Source organism: Eptatretus burgeri, chromosome 10 (genome assembly GCF_056783735.1).
Source record: "Eptatretus burgeri isolate ZD-2024b chromosome 10, Ebu_testis_v1, whole genome shotgun sequence".
Taxonomy (NCBI): Eukaryota; Metazoa; Chordata; class Myxini; order Myxiniformes; family Myxinidae; genus Eptatretus; species Eptatretus burgeri.
The window spans coordinates 27500626-27521553 of NC_140970.1; the positions used below are offsets into that span (position 1 = coordinate 27500626).

Here is a 20928-nt window from a genome sequence, read left to right on the forward strand (position 1 = left end):
CTTGGAGTCCTTCGGTCATCCCGGCTCTGAGTACAATTAAAGGCTCACAAGCCCCGTTTCTTTTCCTTGGGTTTTGTATGGAAGTCTGTGGCACCTTGTCTCTTTAAGTAGAATTGTGATTAAGTGCATGATTGCGTGTACATTCTTGCATAGACCTCGGCTGTAGGCTTTTTGCTCGTGTAATGTCCCCATCCCCCCATTAATTGACTGCTTACGTGCTTTTTGTAAATAAATGCTCCATTGTTTAAATGTCGATCTGCTCGTTTGCGTCATTTTCCTTACATTGACTGCCACTACGTGTTCGGGGAATTAACTAGCTATTAAAGCCGAAAAAAGTGATAATCTGGTCCGCCGGAACTTGGCGATTTAAAACCGCTCGGCAAAATCCACATGGGATGAGCACGCCTTGCGGCTCGTTCCGTACAAGTTCCCGTCGAGGTATAAACTCTCGGTATTTCTGTCCACGCGAATAGTTAGGTATATCGACAATTCGGTGATTAACCCTGTAGCGCGTGGACAGAATGTTGACAAGTTTATGGTGTGTTAAAAGACACCCGTAGCTGGTTTCCGGGAAAGCTACGACTGGATTCCGGTCTTAGGTGGGCGCGCGACTGCAATTTGACTGAAGCGGTCGTGCGAACGCCGACGGAAATCTGTAACAATATGATAATTTTTGATATGGTAAAAAACAATATATAGCAATGTATCTCCAAAATTGTGGACGGATTCGGCCGAAACTTGGTCGATGAGTCGGGTGGGTGACAAGAACAAGCCAATTTGATCTTGGAGGTCTGGATATGACCTTTTTTGGGATACAAAACGTCAACTGTTCAGCCTGGCATCGGTGGGCAGTTGGGTTCTACTTATCTGTGATATTACCCTTTTTAAGCTTGGTGTTGGCTTAACGGTTAAGGTGGCTGACTTAAGATCTTACAGTCTTGAGTTTGAGCCCCTGTCCTCCCACTGAAATAACACCAGGTGGGTTGACTCAGCCTGTCATCCTTCTGAGGTCAGCAAAATGAGTACCAGCTTAGTGGTAACAGGGGCAATGCATCAGCCACACAGCCATGCTTCCAGAAAAATGATGCAACCAGCAGCTTAAGGTTGCACAATAAACAAGAACAACCCTATTTTTGGTTAATGACAATTATATTAATGTACACATACAGTACATATAAATAAATAAATAAATAATTTCCAGACATCTATACGTGTGTGTATGTGTGTGTGAGTGTGTGTGTGTTTTGTTCATAAAGCATAACATATTGTTGCGGATTTCGCGCCCGCCGGCGTGCGACGGCCACGTAACTCGAATCGCGGCACGTCGCCCACCGGACGGACAATCCAGTCGTGACCCTCTCGGACTAACGCCGGGAACCAGTCACGGGTGGACCTTTCGGTCTCACCGCGATCGAGCCAATCAGCCCCCGCGTGGGATAGGGTTGCTCGCCAAATTCGAACTACCTAAGTACCCACGCGGAGGGTAGACCGGGCGATCGCACCTCGCCGCAGGTCGACTTCGGACACGGGCCACTTAAGCGACCCGTTCCGTACTATCAGAATAACAGAGCGGTGTTATCGTCGACCTCGACGGTTCGATTAATTATCGGGCGTATTCAGCCCACTACCAACCCTTTACGTGAAGCAAGATGGGGATTCAATGGAGGAAAAGACGAAGCGAAGCGGGAGAACAGTTCAACAATAAAGCACATTTATTCGCGACGAACGGAAAGCACACAAATACAATTCCACCAAATGCACACAAAAAAAAGAAAACACAATTCCATTTACACAAAAAGCAAACATAAAAGTGAAAACACAGTGCAGAGCTAATACCGACTACCGAGCACACGGCAACACTTATACAATTCTACTTCACAGACGGCGCCGACAACACATACCCAAAACCAAGGAAAAGAAATCCCCCAAGAATGGGGCAGGCCTGAGGCCGAGACCGGGTCGGGCCTACCCGTCTGGTGATGAGACGCGGAGCGGCGATGGCCCCGCAACCCGCGGGCCTCGTGGACAGTGCCTGGCTGGGGGTGGGAACGGGGCCCCCTTGGTCGCACTATCTCAGCGCGGGGGGGAAACAGGAGGGGGTTGCTGATGCTCGGGGTATAGAGGATCTTTATTATCCCTGGTGTGCGTCTCCACCTCGGCCAGGTCGCGCTGCCGGCCCCCCTCGGGCGTGCAGCTCCTGGCACCGACGCGAGCACCCCCTCGTCCGACTCTCTTCAGCTTCTCCAGCCACTGCAGGCTTCGGGCTCCAGTCTTCCACACTCGTCCCCTCCGTTCCGACTCCTTCTCGTTCTCGTTTGCGACTCTCTCCTCTGACTGACGAACACCGTCCTTTTATCCCCCCGTAACTTCGCCTTTGACCCCCTCCCTTTGACCTTTCACCTCGCTCCCCATTGGCCCGAGAAAAAGTGGGCGTGAAGGCTTTTTGATCCACAAATTTGCATATATCGATCGCCCTGGGGGCGGGGCCAATTCGCCCCTCGCTCACCGATTGGACGGCAAAAAGTGGGCGTGTGTCGTTTTTGATCCGTTTTTGAAGCACAAAATCCGTGATTTTGTACACGCTGTTCGACGCGCGTTCTGCATGAGTCCAACACCGGTACCCACAGCGGGGCAAGAACGGTGGCGATGCTACGGTTGTGAGGTGTGCGTGAAGGTCGTGGCGGTTGTGGTGAAGCGGTGGTTGTGGTCGGTGGTTGATGTTGTGGTTGTGATCATGGCGGTTGGTCCAAAATAAAGATAGTAAAAGAAAAACGGCTATCCTGAAGAGTCGCAGCTCGCATAAATGACATGTATTCCCACTAGACAACGGGTTTGGGCCTAACTACACATGCACTTACCGAGATACCTCACCTAAGGGACCTGAATGGTGGTTTGCGAATCTGGTAACCACAACACTACCCCTTCCCTTTTTACAGACTCGTCCCGAGTCGTCAAATTTTCGTGTGCCATCATGTGTAGTTTTCCCCTAGTACATTTTACCTACGGATCCCTGAGTGCGACATTCATGGTATTCGTGTCCCCAAAATAAATAACCTGAGGGCTGCGTAACTACCTAAACAAACTCACTCACACGGACGACTTAAATAAAATTGCCGGCGCTAAGACATACATGCCGGGGGCGCACTCATATTTACAGTACATCTTAACCTTAACTTACAAATCTTACACTAAACCATGGCCCAGGATCATTGAACTCTGCAAAAGAAAGCAGTTAGCAGGGAGCCAGGCTGCCCGCATGCAGTCTCTGGCTCAAAACAATGCAGGTGACAGGGAACGTGGCTGGCTGCTCACACGCAGTCCAAGGCCTTCCCTTTTGAACTGAACTCAGTGAACCACAACGGTGCTTGGGCTGCACAACGCAGTCTCCGTGCCAGCTCAAGTGGCACACGCAATGAACACAACGAATGGATGCATGAACGGTTTGAACTGAATGCAGTGAACCACAACGGTGCATGGGCTGCACAACGCAGTCTCCGTGCCAGCTCAAGTGGCACACGCAATGAGCACAACGAATGAATGGATGAATGGATGGACGCAAAACACGGTGCACGGGCTGCCACTGCAGGCCCGTGTTGTAGCTGCCAACAGGGCAGTTCTCGCAGCTTGCAAACTGTTGCCTTGATCCTGGCGCACATGGAAATGAACAGGAGGGCAAAGCAAAATTGAACGGGGCTGGTGAACATGGGCAGTGGGCATGGCATGGCAAAGGTGCAGGCAACACAGCCCGCAGAAGAAGGCCGCTGCAGGCAAACACAGCCGGCAGATGAACTGGCCGGCACAGGCCTTGAAGAAAAACAGCCAGCAGATGAACTGGCCGGCACAGGCCTTGCAGAACACAGCTGCCGATGAAGTTGGCCGGCCTCCGCCTTGAAGCAAAACACGGCCAGCCGATGAAGTTGGCCAGCCTTTGCCGTTCAATGGAGGTTGGTGGAGGGAGTGCGGTGGTGCTGGCCACTTGGAAGGCGGGCTCGGACCTACCTACCTGTCTCCCTCCCAACCTATCGCCTTTGCCTGTCACTGTACATACCCACTCCCTTAATTTGTCAAACCCCAATTTAGCCCCAACTTATTTTTTTGTTGTTTTTATTTTTACTCCCCCACTATAAATCGTCCCCTAACCCCCTTTATCGTCCTTGTTCGGCTAACCTATCCTGTCACCTAGCCTACTCCCAACCCCTACGTTCCCTTCCCGGAGGGGAACAAGGGAGAGCTAACGTCCTGTGTCGAGGCCCAACGAAGCCTCAGAATGGCCTCCCCAGAGTTCGGCGATCTTAACACCAAGTGGGTCCAGCGGCCCACAACGACAGCGAGGGGATGGATGGTGCGGAGGGGTACATCTCCTAATCTATCCTAACCATTTAACTGTTAAACTACCCCGGGGCTTTCAACAAGCGCCTCTCGCTTAAACTATTGGTTCTAACAACCCAGATTCCCGTCGCCTGTGTTGGTGTCCTTACAATTTCGGGCCTCGCCCCCAATTTTCTCTCCGTGCCCTCACACGGTCTCCTGGCTGGGACACGTGGCTCCCTTTGGCAGGCACGACCCTCTGCCGAATCTCCCGCTATGGCACCCCCGGGCACTACACTGCCTCCGAGCCTACCAGCTCCCTAACACCGGGGAGTGCCCCCCATGGCACCTCCCCTGAAACGCACACGCGGCAGGCCGGCCTCCCGGGCCCCTTTCCGAGGGTCACCCGTGCCCACAACACTGCCCACGCGGCTAATGGCGCCCCGGGCCCCCGCACCAAGCAGGCGCACCCGTGCCCACTACTCTATCCTGGCCCCCCATGGGCCCATGGCCTACCACGGCCGACTAGCCTGGTGCCCGGGGTACCCACTCAGCGATACTCACCTTTCGCAGCCACGCTCCCAAGCCCGTCAACAGGGCTCCTGCACCCCTCCAAATGGGTCTCGAGCCTACTTTCCCACCAACAGCAAAACGACCTCCATTTTTCAATTTGACTAACCCAGCTAACTCACTTTACTCTGACCCCGGGGTCCCTTGGGCGGGAGTCACTCCTCCCCCCAATCACTCATCGCACCATGCATTCCCCATTCACTCCACTCACACAGACCCGCTGGCCTCACTCACTCAACAAGTACTCACCTCACAACTCACCAACTCTTCAACACACACACCACTGAACTCTGCCATCCTTCTAACTACCTCCCTAACTAACTCGTGCTCCCACGTCGTCCCTTAAACTATAGCACGTTCCTTTTAACACTACGTAGCTAAACTACGTCCCCTCTACACACTCACTGTCAGTCACTGTCTCCAAATAATCCCATTAATCAATTTCCCAGGGGGGGAATTTCCTCCCTTCCTACTGGGCTCGTGAACTCGTCGCAAGACTCTGAGAGCCCTGCGCCTCTGCGGGAGCGGCTGTTCCAGCACCGACTCCTCCGGCAAGACATATCCATGAGGGCGTAAGGTCGCCCTTGTAAGGCCTCAGGCGGTCCGCGTGGACGATCCGAGGGAGGGCTCGTGGTCCCATTTTAATTTTTAGGACCACGTCACTGACTTGCGCCAGGACAACCCCGGGCCCTGCCAAGGTGAGGTGAGCTTCGGGCATCTGCCCTTCCTTCGCCGGGGGTTAAAGAACCAAATCTTTGCCCCCGGTGGGTATTTGCTCACCTGGCTCCGGTGGTCGTACCTGCGCTTCATTTTTATGCCCGCCTGTTGGAGCTGGTGTCGTGCGAAGGCGTGGACCTTCTCCAAGCCCTCCTCCAACCGACGGGCATAGCCCTCCCCCGGGGGCCTATCAAGCCGCTCAGGCGTCGGACCGCACAATAAATCGACGGGGCTTCTCAGCTCCCGTCCATACATCAACAGCGCCGGACTACATGCGGTAGACCCGTGCTGGGACGCGCGATAGGCCATCAGGAGGTACGGAAGGTGTTCGTCCCAGTCCTCCTGGTTAGTGGCGGTGAAGAGGGCCAACTGTTGGACCAGGGTCCTGTTGAACCTCTCCACCATGCCATCAGACTGTGGTCTCAGGGGCGTTGTCCGTGTTTTTCGAATTTCCAGGAGCCTGCACACCTCTTTTAGTAATTCACTCTCAAAATTTCGTCCCTGGTCCGTGTGCAGCTCCTGCGGAATCCCATACCGGCATGTAAATCCTTCTACGAAGGCCTTGGCCACAACCCCTGCTTCCTGGCTGGGAAGGGCAAAGGCTTCTGGCCATTTGGTGAAATAGTCCATAATTACGAGGACGTACTTATTACCCTGGCGAGTGGGGGGCAGTGGTCCCAAAATGTCCATGGCCACTCGCTCCAGGGGAGCCCCAACCTGATGTAGTTGGAGTGGGGCCCTCATCCTCTGTGGCGGTCCCTTTTTTGCAGTACAGGCGTCGCATGCTCGACACCAGTCCTGTACATCGCGCCCCATGTTAACCCAATAGAACCGCCGGCGGGCCCGAGATTTTGTTTTGGTCCTGCCCAAATGGCCGCCGGCGCGGGTACCGTGCACCTGTTTCAAAATTTGGGTCTTAAACCCATCAGGGACTATCACCAGCCAAGAAGCTTGTTCAGAAGGAATCTCCACCCACTTGCGATACAAGATGTTGTCCCTCATTTCTAGGGTCCTCCACTGAGCCCAGTATGCCTTTGTTCGCGCCCCGAATGGGGCGATTTCCTCCCCACTGGGCCTCCTGTTTTCCTGGACCCATTTGTACACTGGCCCTAGCACGGGGTCTTCCCGCTGGGCCGTGCTCCATGCCAATCCACCAAATTCCTCTCCTGCGGTTAGTGGCAAAGTTGGGCCTACCATCCGGGCCGCACGGACTGGGAGTTTCGGGAGGCGTCTGCCAATTGGTCCCTCTCCTCATGTCTCGTACAATATTTGCAGTTTTCCCTCAGACAGGGGCGTCGAGAGAGCGCATCGGCATTCCCATGAGCCTTACCGGCTCTATGGACCACACTGAAATCGTACTGCTGCAATTTTTCCAACCACCTTGCAATTTGGCCCTCCGGTTCCTTGAACCGTAAGAGCCATTGCAAGGAGGAATGGTCAGTTCGAACCAAAAATTTCCTCCCGTACAAGTACGGGTGGAAATGGCTCACGGCAGACAGCATAGCCAATAGTTCCTTACGAGTTACGCAATAATTTCGTTCGGGCTTACTCATGGCCCGACTGTAATACGCGATCACTCTTTCCACGCCCGGCTGTGTCTGAGACAAGACTGCTCCCAATCCTTCCTGGCTTGCATCCGTGTCCAGGGTATACATCCCGTCATCGGTGGGGTACGCTAAAACAGGTGCGGATGTCAAACACCCCTTTAATTTGAGGAAGGCCTCCTGGCACTCCTCCGTCCAATTAAATCTCAACCCCTTCTCCGTCAACCGGTGAAGGGGCCTGGCTATCTCCGCAAAGTTTGCCACGAAACGCCGGTAGTAGGAGCAAAGTCCCAAAAAGCCCCGCACCTGTTTGACAGTTGTAGGTACGGGCCACTCCTCTACCGCTGTAATTTTTCCGGGGTCGGTCTTCACCCCCTCGCGGCCTATCACGTGTCCGAGATAGGCCACCTCTGTCGCGAACAAAGTGCATTTCTCTGGGCTCAATTTCAGCCCTGCCTGCCTGAGGTGCCCAAACACCTGGTCCAAATTGGCTATCTCCTGGGTGAATGTTTTAGCGTGTACCAGGACGTCATCCAGATACACCAGGCATGACTGCCACGGCATGCCGCCGAGTACACGCTCCATCAGTCTCTCAAACGTGGTTGGAGCCTTACACAAACCGAACGGCATCACAGTGAACTGATACAGTCCCTTCCCTGTGGAAAATGCCGTTTTCTCCTTCCCCGTCTTATCCATCTCCACCTGCCAATACCCACTCTTGAGGTCCAAAGTTGAGAACCATTTAGAGCCTGCAACGGCGTCGAGGGTATCGTCAATTCTAGGCAGGGGATAGGAGTCTTTGAGTGTCACGTTGTTCAGCTGGCGATAGTCCACACAGAAACGCGTGGTCCCATCCTTCTTTTTAACCAGCACAACTGGTGACATCCAAGGACTTCCCGAGGGCTCGATGACACCTGCATTGAGCATCTTTTCAACCTGTTCATCAGCCTCCTCTCTTTTGCTCCATGGGAGCCTTCGAGCAGGCTGACGGACAGGCCGGGCCCCATTGGTGTGGATCTGATGTTGCACCAGGCCCGTACGTCCAATATCCTCGGGTGACAAGGAGAAGATCCCGATGTGTCGGTCGACCAGCTTGTATAAGGCCTCCCGCTGGGCCTCCTCCAAATCTACACTACTCCGATTTACCATCTCACAAATGGGACCGGGCCAATTCCTAATCGAGTCTGGAGACTCCCTCTGGGGCCGGTCCGGCTCGACGTTATCGTCCCTCAGCTCTGCGACCTCTTTTACTGGGATGCAATCTGCCACCTTCGTGCCCTTCCTGATAGTGCGTGGTTCCGTGCTAACATTTATCACCCGTACGGGCACTACTGGCCCGTCGGTACTTACCAGGGTGCGGCCCACGACTAAGCCCGGGGTTGACGGCCCTGCCGATGGTTCCGCTAGGCCACAGGGGCCCTGCCACGTTGGGGGTGCTCGCCACCGGGCCGGGACCACCGCCTCGGCACCCGGGGGAATGACCACGGAGTCAGGAGCCTCCAGCTCCACCCTCTCATCCGTGCTCACGCCTCCTAACGGCAACTCCTCACCACCCAACTGCATGACCCCCGGCCCAAGTCGATCTTACAACCACCGGCCGTCAGCACATCCAACCCTATTAGACATGGGTCGTACACCTCAGCCACCCAAACCTCTATCTTGGTTTTCACAGTGCCCAATTTAAACGACACGAAACCACGTCCTATGATAGGGGCCGTTGCCCCGGTAGCTAGCTGCAAACTATGGTTTTGCAGACGGTGGATCTCATCCCAACCGTCTACACTCGAATCAAGGACCACAGGGCTGATGATCGTGGCGCTTGCTCCTGTGTCCACCACGGCGTCTACCCCTACGCCGGCAATCTTGCACCGAATTGTTAAGCTACCTTTGCCAATTTGGCCACAACTGATGACCTGTCGCAGTTCTGAGGGCTCTTCTCCGTCTGAGTCTGCCGAACACGGCCCTACATGTTCGGCACTTCTTAGTTTCCCGGGGACTGGTGTGGGGATGGTTGGGCCTGGCTATCCCTATTGACCCGGGGCGGAGTTGGTGGTCTAGGGGGCCGTGGCTCTTCTCTTCGCGGGGGCCTTTCCCTGCGCGGGGCGTTGCACCTCCGCTGCAGGTGGTCCCCTGCGCCACAATTATAACACCTCTTCTGGTAAGGTGTTTGCCTCCAGTACGCCGAATTATACCCACTCCATTCCGAATTGGGGTACCCCCGATGGCCCATCTCCCGCCCTTCCCGGGCCCGACCGCCTCTCCACAGGTCTCCCGAACCGGCGGTCGAACATGCCCTGCACCATCCTTTCCATTCGCGCTTGGTCGCCCAGGGTTGCCCCGGCTCCCAGCGCACTGTCGTGCACGGGGTCCACCTGTCGGACTGCCACCGCGTGGCGCCCAGCCCCTCCCAATGGCGTTCTGGCTGCCTCCCAGCAGGCAGCAGTATCAGCCGCCTTCTGGAGGTTGTCCGGGCGCCATACGGTGAGCAATGCTCCGACATCGGTGGCCCCTGTTGCTCGAAGGAAATGGTCCAGGGCAATCTCCTCCCGGTACTCCGGTGGCATGTTGGTGTGCGCGATCCCCACCAAGCGGCGAATGTCATGTGCCAATTCTCCCAGCGATTCCTGGGGACGTCGTTTGCGCCCGTTGAGCTGAGCTTTAACAAGCTCGCCCTGCTGGTCCATGCCAAATCGGTTTTTAGGGCTGAATGGAGATCCTCCAGGGTCGCCCCTCACTGGGTACCGTGGTCAGGACTTCCAAAGCCACGCCACGCAGGGCCGCTGTGAGTTGTGCCACACCCTGCACCTCGTTCCAGCCATTGCCTCTGGCAACACACTGGAACTGGGCCATATATGCCCTCAAGTCCGTCTTGCCATCGTACGGGGGTAGCGGCACCCTCGGTTCTTTCGAGGTCTCCTCCCGTTCCCTAGGGACTCCGGGAGGAGTGTACCTCCCCAGTCCCAACGGTGCCTCACTCCCGCAGGGTCCGAGCCATTTGCCCGGGGGCTCCACCACCCTTGTCTGCGTCTGTCCGTGCCCCGCGTCGTCCCGCTTACTCTCCCAAGCCATTGGACTCACACTCCGCACACCCCCTGGAACAGTCATTCTGGGTACCCCCGTTAGGCCAAAAGACCCCGCGGTCTCTACCCTCCCCAAGCTTGGCATGCTCACCCCCGCATCGGGCAAGCCTCCTGCTCCGCCCTGTGACACCGGCCCCACCTGGGCACGATCCGCCTCGAGGGAGTATATCCTCTCCCCCTGTTCCCGAAGGAGGCCACCCTGCTTCTCACACCGGGCCTCCACCCTATCCGTCAGTCTCTTCTCCATTTCCTCCATTTTCCCCTTTATTACCCCATTTATTTCCTCCCCTATCGTTCCTAACGACAGTTCCCCGACTTTTTCTCTTATTTGCTCCACCTCCCCTTGTACCTGTGTCACCATCTTATTTGTCTTGGATATTTCCTCCCTCGTTGTCCTAAACTGCTCTTCTGTCTCGCCCCGGTTTTTCCTATCTGTTCCCCCAGTTCCTCTGTCTTTTCTCTGGCTTTCCGCTCCATTTCATTAATTACCTCCTCATGTCTCTTTCTACATTCCTCCGCCACCTTTTTAATCCTTTCTGTGTCTCCGCTTTTACCTCCTTTCGCAGGTTTTCAACTTTGTCTGTCATTTCCCGATGTCTTTTCTCACAGTCCTCCTTCACGGCTCCCAATCCCTCCTTTATTTTCCCTTGTTCTCTTTTTAATTCCTCTATCGCCGTCGTGTTCCTCCCTATTTCCTCCTTTATTTGGTCTTGTCCCTGTTTTACTTCTCCCAATCCTTTTCCTACTTTGTCTATTTTTCCAACCACCGTCTTTATTTCGTTTACCCTCTCTTGTTTACTTTCTTCCATTGCGACTCCCACTCCTTTTACTTTCTCTTTTAACCCGGTCACCTCCGCTCGTATCGTGTCGACTTCCTTTTTCATTTCGTTTTTAGTTCTTCCAAGCTTCCTTTTAGGCTCATTCCCATGTTCTGCGTCTCACCCCGCAGCTCTTTCATTTTTGTTTCCATTCCGTTCATTTTTGTATCCATCTTTTCGTTTATTTGTTGTGTATTCGCATCCATCGTCGTTTTCACTTCATTCATTTGCTTGTTCATGTCTTTCATTTCGTTTTTCATTTCATTTGTGTTTGCATCCATTTTTTCGATCATTTTCGCATTCATCTTTTCGTTCATTGCCGCCAGCATGGCGCATAGCTGGGCCATGTTGGATGCACTCAGCTGAGCCGTTTCGGCAAGGGTTGGGGAAGGGTCTTGGTGGAGAGGGGGGGGGAGGTGTCATACACCGCGGCCGCTGCCGCACCCACCTCGGGCCCTGGGTTCAGTTGGGCGAGTCCGTGTTCCTGCACAATCAACATTTCCTGCTCGGGGATTCCATCCTGGACCATGGACTCTACATTATTACACATATACATTTCTAATACCCCCGGCTCCCGCTCGCCTTGAGACGCCATCTTGCTTCTCGTGAAGGGTTAATTTGCTCGCTCGTAATTTGGAGGGAATCGGGGGTCGCTTCTCTCACCCCTGGACCGATTCCCGTGAATTTAATTGGAGACAGGAGAGCCCGTTTTCCTGTTCTCCGATACCAGTGCCGCGAGGAGGGCGATGAATTTGTATCCCACTTCTGACACCAGTGTTGCGGATTTCGCGCCCGCCGGCGTGCGACGGCCACGTAACTCGAATCGCGGCACGTCGCCCACCGGACGGACAATCCAGTCGTGACCCTCTCGGACTAACGCCGGGAACCAGTCACGGGTGGACCTTTCGGTCTCACCGCGATCGAGCCAATCAGCCCCCGCGTGGGATAGGGTTGCTCGCCAAATTCGAACTACCTAAGTACCCACGCGGAGGGTAGACCGGGCGATCGCACCTCGCCGCAGGTCGACTTCGGACACGGGCCACTTAAGCGACCCGTTCCGTACTATCAGAATAACCGAGCGGTGTTATCGTCGACCTCGACGGTTCGATTAATTATCGGGCGTATTCAGCCCACTACCAACCCTTTACGTGAAGCAAGATGGGGATTCAATGGAGGAAAAGACGAAGCGAAGCGGGAGAACAGTTCAACAATAAAGCACATTTATTCGCGACGAACGGAAAGCACACAAATACAATTCCACCAAATGCACACAAAAAAAAGAAAACACAATTCCATTTACACAAAAAGCAAACATAAAAGTGAAAACACAGTGCAGAGCTAATACCGACTACCGAGCACACGGCAACACTTATACAATTCTACTTCACAGACGGCGCCGACAACACATACCCAAAACCAAGGAAAAGAAATCCCCCAAGAATGGGGCAGGCCTGAGGCCGAGACCGGGTCGGGCCTACCCGTCTGGTGATGAGACGCGGAGCGGCGATGGCCCCGCAACCCGCGGGCCTCGTGGACAGTGCCTGGCTGGGGGTGGGAACGGGGCCCCCTTGGTCGCACTATCTCAGCGCGGGGGGAAACAGGAGGGGGTTGCTGATGCTCGGGGTATAGAGGATCTTTATTATCCCTGGTGTGCGTCTCCACCTCGGCCAGGTCGCGCTGCCGGCCCCCCTCGGGCGTGCAGCTCCTGGCACCGACGCGAGCACCCCCTCGTCCGACTCTCTTCAGCTTCTCCAGCCACTGCAGGCTTCGGGCTCCAGTCTTCCACACTCGTCCCCTCCGTTCCGACTCCTCGTTCTCGTTTGCGACTCTCTCCTCTGACTGACGAACACCGTCCTTTTATCCCCCCGTAACTTCGCCTTTGACCCCCTCCCTTTGACCTTTCACCTCGCTCCCCATTGGCCCGAGAAAAAGTGGGCGTGAAGGCTTTTTGATCCACAAATTTGCATATATCGATCGCCCTGGGGGCGGGCCAGTCGCCCCTCGCTCACCGATTGGACGGCAAAAAGTGGGCGTGTGTCGTTTTTGATCCGTTTTTGAAGCACAAAATCCGTGATTTTGTACACGCTGTTCGACGCGCGTTCTGCATGAGTCCAACACCGGTACCCACAGCGGGGCAAGAACGGTGGCGATGCTACGGTTGTGAGGTGTGCGTGAAGGTCGTGGCGGTTGTGGTGAAGCGGTGGTTGTGGTCGGTGGTTGATGTTGTGGTTGTGATCATGGCGGTTGGTCCAAAATAAAGATAGTAAAAGAAAAACGGCTATCCTGAAGAGTCGCAGCTCGCATAAATGACATGTATTCCCACTAGACAACGGGTTTGGGCCTAACTACACATGCACTTACCGAGATACCTCACCTAAGGGACCTGAATGGTGGTTTGCGAATCTGGTAACCACAACACTATTCTCCCTGCTAACTCCCCTACACCTATCTCTCTCTCTCTCCCTCTCTCCCTCTCTCCCTCTCTCCCTCTCTCCCTTTATTTGTCCTAGCCTCACTCCACCCCCACCGATTACAGTACAGCACCATCCTCTCACCTCTCACTCTCTCTCTCTCTCTCCCTCTTTTTCTGTCTCTGGACATATCCAGAAGGTGTTTTTGTCTGGACGGTGGTTATGTCCAGATGGTGCCATCTCTATACGTGTCTGGACAGTGGTTATATCCAGATGGTGGTAATCTCTATATGTGTCCGGATGGTGATTATGTCCAGACAGTGGTTATGTCTGGACGAACCTTCCCCTCACACTGCCTTCCCTTCCCCCACCCATCCTCGGTCTCACTTCCCTCTCTCTCCTCTCTCTCTCTCCCCCCCCCACCCTTTTCTCTCTCCCCCCTTAGTATTCCCACAAGTGAAGCTACGAACGGTATTTGCTAATATTTAAATATGAAGAAACCTCTTCCTGAAGCCGTCAAAGTTACGATACGTCATATTCTTCCTCCTTCTTCAACGAACATGGGCATATTTGTGGATCGGAGGAAAACTTAATAACCCGGCAAAATCAAGGGCACATTCCCCAGCATCCACTCGCCGAATAACATCAAACTTCACTTCCGAGGTCACACTTTTATGATTCCCCTTGGCCAATCTACAGTAGATGTTGTTGCCCTGATGATGCCCTAACAAGGGCACAACATGTCAGTAACTGCATTTTCCATGCACTAGTGATAGTATCTGAAATTACATCATTATTTCAATCTTTCTCACTTGATCGATTCTGAGAACAGTTTTAAACAAATAATTTCGCTGCCCTGTGATCTTTAAGGATCTATTTCTAAAAAATATTTCGTAAACCACTTGAAATATGTCAATGATTTTTAAATGCACGACATTAGTGATGACTTGTTCATCGATGTGGGAAAAAGTGGTTTTTAGATCCTCGTGGAGGATCTCGAAGTCTTACTCACGTTGTTGTTCTTGTGGACTTTTTTGTTTCACAACCTACAGTTATCATCGAAACTTCCTGAAACTTGGCATATGTATGTAACAAAACCCTGCACAGACAGTAACCATCTCCGATTTTGAAAATTCCTCCGAGAAAAAAAGTTATGACGTCAGAATATCTCCGTTAATGGAAATCGCCTAAAAAATTATCTCCGAAACTAGGCAAGCTTTTTGAATTCTGTTTGCGGGAATCGAACAGGGCATTAGCAGAGATTAATTATCGCACACATGATACATCACGATGACGTCATATCAATTTTTATGACATCATTCCTGTTTTTTGATATTTTTTGTTTCACAACCCAGAGTTTTCATCGGATCTTCGTGAAACTTGCCATGTATGTGCAGAAAGCCCACACGCAGGCAGTAACCATCTCCGATTTTGGAAATTCTTCCTAGAAAAAAAAAGTTGACGTCATAATATCGCCGCTAATGGAAATCGCCGATACCATTATCTCCGAAACTAGGCGAGCTGTTTGAATTTTGTTTGCGAGAATCAAGCCGGCAATTAGCACAGATAATTTATCGCAAACCTGATACATGACAATGACGTCATATTCGTTTTTATGACGTCATCATTAAGAGGACGAGGATCTTAGCTCATTTGAGCTTGTTTTAGACTTCCATTGACGGAATGTCAAGATGTGGGTGATGAAAATAAATAAATGAATAACCCCCGGTGGACTGACGGTCATCTGTTGATTCGAAGGTCGAAGCCACGACGACTCGATCACGTGGTACCGAAACTGACAAAGCATACATTTTGGGGGGAATCCCCCTGGGAGCCCCCCGAGAGTTGTGACCATGTGTCAAGTTTCAGAACAATCAGCCGAGTGTTGAGGAACGAGGAGCAAAATAACAAACAACGGACATGACGACACATTTTATCGGTTCATCCCTTCGAGATGAGGTGACCCAAACGAGGTTGAAAAGCATGGAAGGACGTGTTCTGAATTTTAACGATTCCTGCACGGAACGCATGGAATTCAGATCGCCGTGAGAACGAGCAATCTGCGTTGGCTGCGTCGAGCGGTGTATAAACACAGAGCAACCGCTTACACGTGCAAATTTTACAACGAACCAAAATAACAATTCAGATGTACATTTCGTGTTAAAAGAGAACATGCAGTGGTTTTCTTCGTCCGTAATTGTATTTCTTCGCTTCACTTTCTCATTATTGATCGTCCTTGGATCTCGTGTTCGCTGTGCTAGCGCCTGCGGCCTGGTGCGTGTTCCGCCGGGTGTGCGTGTCTTCGTGGTGTTCGTGCTTGCCAATCGGTTTGTTGAGGCAAGAATTATCATAAAAACAAGTTTGTTGCCCTTTTGAATGAAGATGTGACCGGCTGGCGGTTAAGATGATATTTAAACTGTCATGATAACGCGTTGTTATTATTATTATTATTATTATTATTATATTGTGTTCACAGTTCCCACGATGTCTCGATTTTTCGCCACTGGTTCGGACAGTGAGACCGAATCGTCGTCTTCTGGAGAACCGGAGCCTTCGGTGGTCAAGGCGCCTCCCAAGCAGTGAGAGCACCGTCGTGTTGTCCCGTCATGATCGCCCAAACACCCATGGCGAATCGTCGCCGTCCGGGCCCAGTTCATCGGTGACACCCTTAACCCGTGCCCCTCCGTCTCGTCCTCCACAGGCCCTTCTTGTTGAGCGATGATGAAGATGATGCCAAACGGGTGGTTCGCAGCGCCAGAGATAAACGGTGAGGACTGCAGTCGAACTTCGCGGCCATGATGTGTCGCTGCCATCGTGTTGCTGGAATGTTTCTAACGTCTTGGGGGTTTGTGACAACTTTCTGATCGAACCGACACGTTGTCACGTGGTCGAACATGGTCCACCTGCCCCGGGTTGCAGCCCCTTGTCGTTTGGGTGCCTGGTGCACGACCCACCTGGTCCGGGTTGCACGTTTGCAGCACAGCGCAGTTGGGTTGTCCCGGTGTAACAGTTCAACTACCCCCCCTGGACAACTTCCCCCCCAGGGGAATAGAATACATATACAAAAAAAAATAGAAAATGGATAAAAAAAAATAGTATGTAAAGAACATGAACACCGAGAGGTATATATTTTTTAGTATAAATCTATTTTTGGCCATAGGGGGGCAAGTTATCCAGGGAGGGGGGAGACTTGTCCTAGGACAAGTACCCCCCCCCTTGGGGGGGGGGAAGTTGTCCAGGGGGCGACTTATCCTGTTACACCGGCATATGGTCAACCAGGCCCAGGGCGCAGCACCGTGTAGTTGGGTTGTCCGGCATACAGTCCACCAGGCCCAGGGTGCAGCACCGTGTAGTTGGGTTGTCCGGCATACAGTCCACCAGGCCCAGGGCGCAGCACCGTGTAGTTGGGTTGTCCGGCACATGATCCACCAGGCCTGGGGCGCAGCACTGTGTATTTGGGGTGCACGGCATATGGTCAACCAGGCCCAGGGTGCAGCACCGTGTAGTTGGGTTGTCCGGCATACAGTCCACCAGGCCCAGGGCGCAGCACCGTGTAGTTGGGGTGCACGGCATACAGTCCACCAGGCCCAGGGTGCAGCACCGTGTGGTTGGGTTGTCCGGCATACAGTCCACCAGGCCCAGGGCGCAGCACCGTGTAGTTGGGTTGTCCAGCACATGATCCACCAGGCCCGGGGCGCAGCACTGTGTATTTGGGGTGCACGGCATATGGTCAACCAGGCCCAGGGTGCAGCACCGTGTAGTTGGGTTGTCCGGCATACAGTCCACCAGGCCCAGGGCGCAGCACCGTGTAGTTGGGGTGCACGGCATACAGTCCACCAGGCCCAGGGTGCAGCACCGTGTAGTTGGGGTGCACGGCATACAGTCCACCAGGCCCAGGGTGCAGCACCGTGTGGTTGGGTTGTCCGGCATACAGTCCACCAGGCCCAGGGCGCAGCACCGTGTAGTTGGGTTGTCCAGCACATGATCCACCAGGCCCGGGGCGCAGCACTGTGTATTTGGGGTGCACGGCATATGGTCAACCAGGCCCAGGGTGCAGCACCGTGTAGTTGGGTTGTCCGGCATACAGTCCACCAGGCCCAGGGCGCAGCACCGTGTAGTTGGGGTGCACGGCATACAGTCCACCAGGCCCAGGGTGCAGCACCGTGTAGTTGGGGTGCACGGCATACAGTCCACCAGGCCCAGGGCGCAGCACCGTGTAGTTGGGGTGCACGGCATACAGTCCACCAGGCCCAGGGTGCAGCACCGTGTAGTTGGGGTGCACGGCATACAGTCCACCAGGCCCAGGGCGCAGCACCGTGTAGTTGGGTTGTCCAGCACATGATCCACCAGGCCCGGGGCGCAGCACTGTGTATTTGGGGTGCACGGCATATGGTCAACCAGGCCCAGGGTGCAGCACCGTGTAGTTGGGGTGCACGGCATACAGTCCACCAGGCCCAGGGCGCAGCACCGTGTAGTTGGGGTGCACGGCATACAGTCCACCAGGCCCAGGGTGCAGCACCGTGTAGTTGGGGTGCACGGCATACAGTCCACCAGGCCCAGGGCGCAGCACCGTGTAGTTGGGTTGTCCAGCACATGATCCACCAGGCCCGGGGCGCAGCACTGTGTATTTGGGGTGCACGGCATATGGTCAACCAGGCCCAGGGTGCAGCACCGTGTAGTTGGGGTGCACGGCATATGGTCCACCAGGCCCGGGGCGCAACACCGTGTAATGGGGGATTTTGTGCCTTTTATACAACTTTCTTTCGGAGTTCAGAGTTTTTGAAAGAGGAGCTCGTGTATAATATGTTTTCTCTTGATTTTTAAATTTACCTTATTCCTTTCACTTTCTCTATGCTATTACCTGTGCCAATGAAGGTTATTACCTGTGCCTATCAGTGGGATACAAAACGTCAGCTGTTCAGCCTGATTGAAGTATGCACTCTACCGAGTGCCTCTCTAGTTTGCTGAATGTTTTAATCCATTCATTTTTCTCCTTAAATAACACGTATACCTTGGATGTACTCTATGCTACTGCACTGTCGTGAAAGGGTAACATTACATGACCTTGTATCTCGAATCGTCAAATGGTAGCTGTCCATTGATTTGTGTGCTACCTGCACATTTCTGATATTTCATGGTAGACCTCCTTCCCCTGATGGTCACCACTGAATATTCATTGAGCAGAGATGAGTTATTGCCGTTCATTGTAATGATGTTCCATTTACTCCGAGTCCTGAAGTTTTGCTTCAATTGTTTGAATATTTTGGTTGCTTAGAATGTTAGATGTCTGAGAAATCCTAACCAATTTCCTTTGTTCATTTTACTGCATGCCTTAGTTTTGGTACAAAAAGTGTTTAAATTTTTTTTTCCTCCCAACCCAATTGGACAATAACTTTTTAAACAATGGTCAAGTTTGTGTATTTTGGTACCACGGTGTGTTGCTTGCAGCTTTGATGAACTTACAAATATCATCAAAATGATGAGGAACGCCATGAAGATCAAAGACATGACGAAGGTGCTGGAAGAGTTTGAAAACCTTGGGAAAGCCTTCGTCAAAGCAAAGGGCATCATCGATAAAGAAGGAATTCCTCGCTTCTACACGCGCATCCTCGCCGACACCGAGACCTTCGTGCAAGAGGTGTTGAGCTTGCTTTACACTCGTGCTGGTTTGATGGATGCCGGGAAATGTTAACATTGAAGAAGATTTAGCCGGAGCGATAACACTGAACAACAAATTTCAAAAAATTTTTTTTACTGGAGATGTGTAAAGTGATTAAGACTAATTTGGGTACGCTGATTTCAAAAATCATAACCGTTTTGCTGTATCACGTCAGGATTTTCAGGAACAGAAATATTCCCATTGCCTAGAAGTCAGGATTTCAATGAAATTTACATATGTCTTTAACATGTCTATTTCGTACAATTGTTGTTAACTTGTGTTATATTTCTTTCTTTCAGATAAAGATGAGTAGGCGTTCCTGTACCAGTCATCCTGACAACTTCTGTTATGTCTGTGGTCGGTATACCAAAAAAGATCAACAGCGAAGTATATCTACAGCAGTGAAAATGAAGGCCGCCTACTTTCACTACTTCGGGTGTAAGGTGGGGGACCAAGAACAGAGCTGGGCACCACACATCTGCTGCACAAGCTGTCACACAACCTTGACTCAGTGGTTGGTGGGCAAGCGCGCGAGCATGCCATTTGCGGTGCCCATGATATGGCGTGAGCCGCAGAATCATCATGATGATTGTTATTTCTGCTGCACAAGCATCGCCGGCTTCAACAAGAAGAATAAAGGTCACATCAAGTACGTTGACTGCGTCTCTGCTCGTAAACCTGTGCCTCATGATGACGAGAACCCCGTTCCAACACCTCCAGCTGATCAGAACATAGCTGTAAGCAGTGGTGAAGAGGATGGTGATTATGAACCTTTTGAACCCGACACTCAAGAATCACACCTTCTGAACCAGGGAGACTTAAATGATCTTGTAAGAGATCTCTCGCTGTCAAAGGCGAAGGCAGAGCTGCTTGGATCAAGGCTGCAGCAGTGGAATCTACTTGAACCTAACACCAAGATATCCTTGTTCAGAGCACGTCACAGAGACATGGCTGAGTTCTTTGAGATGGAAGACATGATGACATTCTGCAGTGACATCAACGGTCTGTTGAAAGAACTTGGGTGTGATCACGATCCTGCAGACTGGCGCCTCTTCATCGACTCGGGGAAGAACAGCTTGAAGGCTGTTTTGCTCCACAATGGCAACGAGAAACCATCAGTCCCACTGGCTCACGCGTTCGGCATGACAGAGACCTATGAGACTATGCGGCAGCTGCTTGATTCCATCAAGTACAATGACTTCAACTGGCACATCTGCGGAGACTTGAAAGTGGTGGCGCTGTTGTTAGGGCTGCAGTCAGGCTACACGAAATACATGTGCTTCCTTTGTCTCTGGGATAGCAGAGACGACAAGAATCACTGGACGAAGAAAGATTGGGAAGAGCGAAAAGAGCATGTACCTGGTCGACACAACGTGAAGCATGTCGCCCTTGTCGACCCAGCCAAGGTTTTCCTTCCACCACTCCACATAAAGCTCGGCTTGATGAAAAGTTTTGTACGGGCAATGGATCTGAATGGGCATGGGTTTTTATACCTCAAGGAAAAGTTTGGCAACACCTTGTCGGAGGCCAAGATCAAGGCTGGTGTCTTTGTTGGACCGCAAATCCGACAGATTATGAAGGACGAAACTTTTCCGACAACTCTAAACCCCAAAGAGCTGGCAGTGTGGAGGAGCTTCAAAGCTGTGACGGACAACTTCTTGGGGAACGAGCGCGCGGACAACTATGAAGAAATAGTGCAGCAGCTGCTGGAGTCCTTCAGGAAACTTGGCTCCAGGATGTCCCTGAAAATCCATTTCCAACACCAGCACCTGAACTTCTTCCCTGACAACTTGGGAGCAGTCTCGGACGAGCACGGCGAGC

General features: G+C 52.6%; 1 protein-coding gene across 2 annotated transcripts in view; it reads left to right on the top strand.

Annotated features, from left to right (window-relative positions):
- Positions 1-15630: 15630 nt before the first annotated feature.
- Positions 15631-20928, top strand: part of LOC147018152 (eukaryotic translation initiation factor 3 subunit C-like) — a 66117-nt gene continuing 60819 nt past the window's right edge. The window contains exons 1-4 of one of the 2 annotated variants that reach the window (XM_085897554.1): positions 15631-15785; positions 15925-16027; positions 16150-16215; positions 18897-19086. In XM_085897554.1, the coding sequence (XP_085753680.1) occupies positions 15933-16027; positions 16150-16215; positions 18897-19086 (351 nt within the window). In that variant the 5' untranslated portion in view covers positions 15631-15785; positions 15925-15932. The remainder of the gene's footprint in view (positions 15786-15924; positions 16028-16149; positions 16216-18896; positions 19087-20928) is intronic. The other variant, XM_085897555.1, reaches the window with a different exon arrangement.